Here is a 6,000-nt window from a genome sequence, read left to right on the forward strand (position 1 = left end):
GGAATATTTTGTTCCACCATGCTTTGGAACATACCATGCCCCTTTCCTGAAATATCTGTCCTCATAGCCCCTCTCAACCATCCAAACCCCTCTCCTTCCTTCAAGTCTTTTACCACTTCCTCTCTGCCACCGCCTCCAAGAGCTGTCCCCAGAAGGTTCCTTCCTCCCACCTGCCCTCAGCACAATCAAGCCCTCTTCTCTGCTCCCTCAGCACTAATCTGTACAGGAGGAGAAAGGCTGTACTGAGTTATCTGTTATATCAATGACTCTATAACTATACATAATAATCTTCAAAACGGGAGCCATGATTTTTTCATCCCCAGCATCTATGATGCCAGTTAGTGGCCAATAAATGTTTACTAAATGTATGAAATGTGCTATTGGGCACATTTCCCTTTACACTGGAGTTTCTTCTTCACAAGAGAATCGAAATAGAATATATCAAAGACCGTGGCCTCGTAAAGTTGTGTTTCGGTGTCGCTTTTCACAAAACACAGGACTTTTTTTTTTTTTTACTAGTTTTTGAAGTTTTTAAAGAATAAAAACGTACTGTTTCATCATCAGGACACCTGAAAGTGTTAAGTTTACAAATCTATATCAAGATATCATAACGATAATAGCAGTCGCCATTACTGAGCCCTGAACTATATGCAAGGTACTGCCATAAATTCCCCCGGATTAGTTAATTTCATTCAATCCTCGCATGAGGTAGATGTTATTTGTACCTCATCTTAAAGAGAACACAGCGTCTTTGAGTAGTAAAAAGACTACAGAGCTGGAAGTGCTGACACGGACTTAAAGCCACTGCTGTTTGACTCCAAATACCTTGTGGCCCACCTCTCTGCTGGGCGAGGCTAGAATCTATTTTCATATTCTATTCAACACCTGGGTTGGTGCTTAAAGCTTAATCATTGTTGAAATGAAAGATGGTAAGAAATTTGATCAGGTGCATTTTAATCAGCAAATATATTTAAAGAATGTTAATTTTCCAGTAAAACTGACAGCACCCTTTGGCCACTGACATGCCTAAACATGTAAGTTTCTTGAATAAGGAAATTCTTATGGGTAGATTTTTATATTTAGGAAACCTCTGAATTTAAGAAATGCACTTTCATAAAGAGAAAAGAAGAGATTCAAACCCAGGTTTCGTTCTTGCATTTGAACAGCATTCTCTGTTAGATGTGTTACTCTGTATTACTATTACTTTTGTATTTTGCATTACTAAACTACTATTTCACTTTACTGAGAATAAACTGATCAAATCCTAAATGCTTTCAGCAATCAGCCACCATCAGCATTTAATAACAGTTTTAAAACTGATGATATTCAACTCTCAATATCCTTTACCAATTAAAGTTGATACTTCTTTTTCTTCATGAAAGAAACCAATCTGGCTGCCGCAGAAGAAAGCATTATCTGAAGTTCCTTTGTTTGGCCACTGGCCTTCTGATAGATAGTCAGGCTGAGAGTTCAGATGGATGGCTTTAATTAAATAAAATGCTGGCAAAAGAGCAAATGCACAATGGCTATTAACAATACAGTAGGTTTCCTGGTTCATTGCAGTAAGGAAGAATAACAAATTTTTGTTAATTTTTGCCTTCATGACAAATATCTTTGAAAAGAAGGAAAGCTATGTAATTATGTCATCTCTGGTGCCATTCACTTAAATTAGTTTCTTTAAATTTAGTCAAATAATTCTACTTAAAAATATATTGACGTTTCAATCCTTACGATTAAAGTTAATAAACCTATGAAACAAAGTTAGTCAAAAACCCACAATATACTTAGGAAGCCTCTTCCAGATATATTTAACAAAAAAAATCTCTTCTGATGAAAGATTTGGTGGTAGTTCATTATTCTGTTCAAAAAAACCCCATAAGATGTTATAATATTAATATAATGCTTGCTAAAAACCTCATCTCAGGAAATGTATCTTCTTTTTTGAATTATCTCTTTAGAAACTGGTGCCCTAACTCAGCTTTGTAACTTCAGGAGATTTGTTTCATTCTCTGAGCAACAGTTTCTTCAGCTACCAGGAAAATAATAATAATACTTACTTAACAGGCATGTGGTAAGGTCATATCAAATAATGTATGTGAAACATTGAACACAGTGCCCAACACACAGCAGACTCTCCATACGTTTTGATCTCTTCTCTTTTCCCCACGCACTCCTGGTAAAAACTCAAATTTCCAATGGACTTTTGTTAAGCAGGTTGTGTGTGGTAGGATTGCCAGATATCTTTGTGATGTAGAAAATAAAATAGACCAAAACTATAATAAAGGCACACTACTTACGCTCCCTGTGCTTTCTCATAGCTATTTTATAAAAGCTAATTCTTTATATCTACAGAGATCCAAATACTGTCATTTGACAAGACAGACACAAAACCTCAGACATAATAATTCCTACAGAAGTTCAAAGGGAAGTTCTCAAGTTCATCAGTGGACCACCAAAATTTATGAGACTAGAAAGGATTACAAAATGCATACATTTTCCCCTGGTGAACATGTGTATGCATGTATGTATACAAGGCAGAAGAAAGGCCCTGTTAATTACCAAGGCATCTATCCCTCATGCTGAGATTCTCCTTAACAACTATATTCCTATTACATAGATCAGCTAATAAAAAAAATTAAAACAACTAATAAATGACTTAATTCAATTTGATTGGAAAGGATGTTAAGCAGAACAGTTTCAGAATCATTTCACTCTTCCTGAAACATCTACCCAAAAGTGTATTAGGTGGTTTCTAAATGGATTGAGTTTATCAGCTCAGGCAGAAAATCGGGGGGTCGGGGGGAAGACAGAGTAATGTGTCCTGAATTTTAACACTATGTCACCGTACATGAGTGAATCTTAACATGTCATTTTGGAAGTGACTGCATTTACTCCAACAACCCATATGTTACAGTTTCTATGCTCAGCATTGCATGCAGTAGCAATACTTCACTCAATATCATCTTGACAGAGGCCTTCAAGATGAACCTAAGTTATGAATGATGTGTAGGTACGGCATGAATTTATATAGTTATATAGGTTGGCCAAACCTCTTTTTGTATGTGACAATACCAAGAAAGCAGGTTCCCTAAATCTTTGAGTTGAGATTAGCACTTTTTAAAAAAGAGTAATGCTAAGAAATACTTGTTCAAATATGTAGTCTTTAAAAGAGCTAGCAGCTTTTGTTAATTTGCATTAAGTTTCAGAAAGAGATTTAGCTCAATGAAATCTACATGAAAAAATGTTATGCTAGAGTAGTCTCCATAACAGATTTTAGAATGTTTAAATGTAAATTGAGTGTGGAGGAATGTGGAAAGAGCAATGGTTATATGAGTATAACTATCCTTAGAGTTAGACGATAAGATATTAGAAATTGACTTTTTGGCCAATAGTAGCCCTAGACAAAATTTAAAACGTATTTGTACCTTCTATGTTCATTATTTTCCTAACCAACCTACTAGTTCAACCTTTCTTTTCATATTTACTATGAACTGAATTCAACACTATGTGGATCATTTAAATTTGTAAATCCTAAAGAAAAATGCTCAGTACAATCTGATTTCATATTCAAATAGAAAACACTGCCAATTACTTCACAATAAAATTCTTCCAAAAGGATAAGCCAAGCTCAAGCTGTGTCTTCTGACATATGAATTAAAAATCAGTTAATTTAAATATGTATATGTATATATATGTATACACATAGTTGAATCACAAATACAAGGTAGGAGACTCTAAAAGAAACAAAGCACACATATGTGTCTATTCTCAATGAAGCAGGACCTCAAAAAGAAATGCCACAACCAAATAAAATAACACCAATTAGAAAAGCATCATATAATATAAGTAAAAAGTAAGAAACCTTTAAAGTGAAAAAAAGACAGCAAGTAACAAAGGTTCCTTGTTTTCTCCTGTGGGAGAAATCAGAATACCTAATTTCTGACTCAGATTTTTATGTTCTGGAGGAAATTCAGTCTTATCTCCACCAAACAGATTAGCTGATCATCTTTCAAAGGTAGCATGTATTTTTCACACATACATTTTGTCACAATCCAAAAATCTACCTATTTCGGCATTCCAATTAGATTTGTTGGCAGTACTGCGATGTTTTCTTTAGCAAACAGATACACTTAACACCAAGTGCACTGTGACATTTAGTTGATAGGACAGTCCAGGCTTGACAGAATGCTTGCATTTAGTGCTTTTCCCTGGTTATAAATTATTGGTACCACTATTTGCAATCTTTAAGATATGATTTACTAAAAGGAAAAACAGCACTTCTAAAGCCGAGGTGCATTTTGAGTGGGTAAGGTCGCTCGCTCTCCAGAAAGTGTGCTGAAAATGAACATACATATCTAATAAGGAAGTGGTTAAAAAGGGATGAATTCCCTGAGTCATTAAACAGGATATAAGCCAGACAGGTTGTGCCACCTAGAGAAAAACTAGAAATCATGCGTTAGTTCTTCAGTAGTAAGCATTATTTCAAAAGCCTGAAACTTTTGGCATGCCCAATAACCAAGCCACCCTCCATACCAACTCATCAAGCTGCTGGAGTAAGCTCCCATGACAACTCTCCCTTCTCCACACACCAGATTGGCCGCCTCCTGCTTTCTTCGTCTACCCACCCTCGCAGCACCATTTAACCTCAGCACCGACTGCTGCCACAGCCCTTGCGGACCTAGTATCCTGAAACCCATCCAAGTCTAAAGGATTTTCCTCGAAGCCAGGGCAAGGCCGGAGTGGGAGGTGAAGGGGAATAAACCCTGGTGGACCTTGCCAGCCAGGGTCCCTCTGGATACTTAGCAGAGCCAGGGCGCACATCTCTCCAGCCCCGTGGGGCCTGTATAGGAAATTCTGGTGCACTCAATACTTCATACTCATATCCAGCTGAAATCCCAGGCCAACATCGGCACAAACCAAACGCCATGAAATGACCTCAACAGAACCAAGTCTTTAAGGTTCAAAAGGCCTTCAACTTGCCTCTCCGCAAGTCACTTAAAATCAACCTGCCCAGTACACTTGTCAAACTGAAACACAAAAGGTCTACAATCAACCTGGCACGGAGAGCCGCTTTTTACAAAGAAAACACAGCAACTGTGAAAAGCCCGCAGTCCTGCGGTATTAACTTGACAGAGGGGACTGCGCTGGGGCATCACTCATCTCCGAGGCATCACTCCCAGCCCCAGATCCTGAGCCTACAGACAGCCTTCCACCCATCTCGCCACCTTCTCTGGAGACCCGCAGCAGCGCCCACTTCCCGCCCCACGCTCTTCCTCCACCTCTTTCTCTTCCTCCCAGAATCTCCAGCAACTTTGGGCTTGGAAGCACCATCGAAGCTCGGCCAGCGGCGGGGACACAGCGAAGGCAGCCGCGGAAGAAGGAAAGTTTGAAAAGTCACTTAAAGCACCGCAGGACTCCCCACCCCCCACCGTCAACCAAGCACCCACCCCACAAACAGCCTCTCCGGGCTCCACGTGCGAGCGGGCCTTGAAGCTGGAGTTCCCCTTCTGTCCTCTCCAAAAAATCTTTGCCCAAGCAAAAAGTTGGCTGCTGTAGCACCCTCCCTCTTTCCCTTTCATCCCCCTAAATCCCCCCCCCCAAAATCTGAGTTTGCATGACGCCGCCTCGCTTCGCCCGCCGCCCCAGAGGGCGCGGCGCCCCTCCCCCGTCGGCCGGTGGACAGGTCGGGAGGGAGCTGGGGAGAGGGAGGCACCGGGGGCGGCCCCCGGCCCGGACCCCGGTCCCCGCCTTCCCCCGCCCCGTCGCCTCACTCACCTCTCTCCTGCTCTTCCGCCTGCAAGCAGATGGGGATATTCTTCTTCCAGCCCGGCATGGTGCCTGCTCCCTGCGCTCGATCTCCGGCTCGCTCTTTCTTGCTCGCTCTCTCCGCGGCTCGCCGCGCCTCCCGCACGACCTCTCCGGCCGGGCGCCGCGCGCTCGGAGCTCTTCAGCGGGACTAGGGCGCCGAGGCGGCTCCCGGGCACATCGAGGCGGCGCCGC

At 41.4% G+C, this 6,000-nt stretch overlaps 1 protein-coding gene across 1 annotated transcript in view; it reads right to left on the minus strand.

The window, feature by feature from the left end:
- GRIP1 (glutamate receptor interacting protein 1) overlaps window positions 1-5,857 on the minus strand; it is a 626,604-nt gene extending 620,747 nt beyond the window's left edge. Inside the window, exon 1 of the mRNA XM_023520629.1 lies at window positions 5,776-5,857. Coding sequence (XP_023376397.1) covers window positions 5,776-5,833 — 58 coding nt within the window. The 5' untranslated portion in view covers window positions 5,834-5,857. The remainder of the gene's footprint in view (window positions 1-5,775) is intronic.
- Window positions 5,858-6,000: the final 143 nt, after the last annotated feature.

This window comes from Pteropus vampyrus, unplaced genomic scaffold, assembly GCF_000151845.1.
Source record: "Pteropus vampyrus isolate Shadow unplaced genomic scaffold, Pvam_2.0 Scaffold9, whole genome shotgun sequence".
NCBI lineage: Eukaryota > Metazoa > Chordata > Mammalia > Chiroptera > Pteropodidae > Pteropus > Pteropus vampyrus.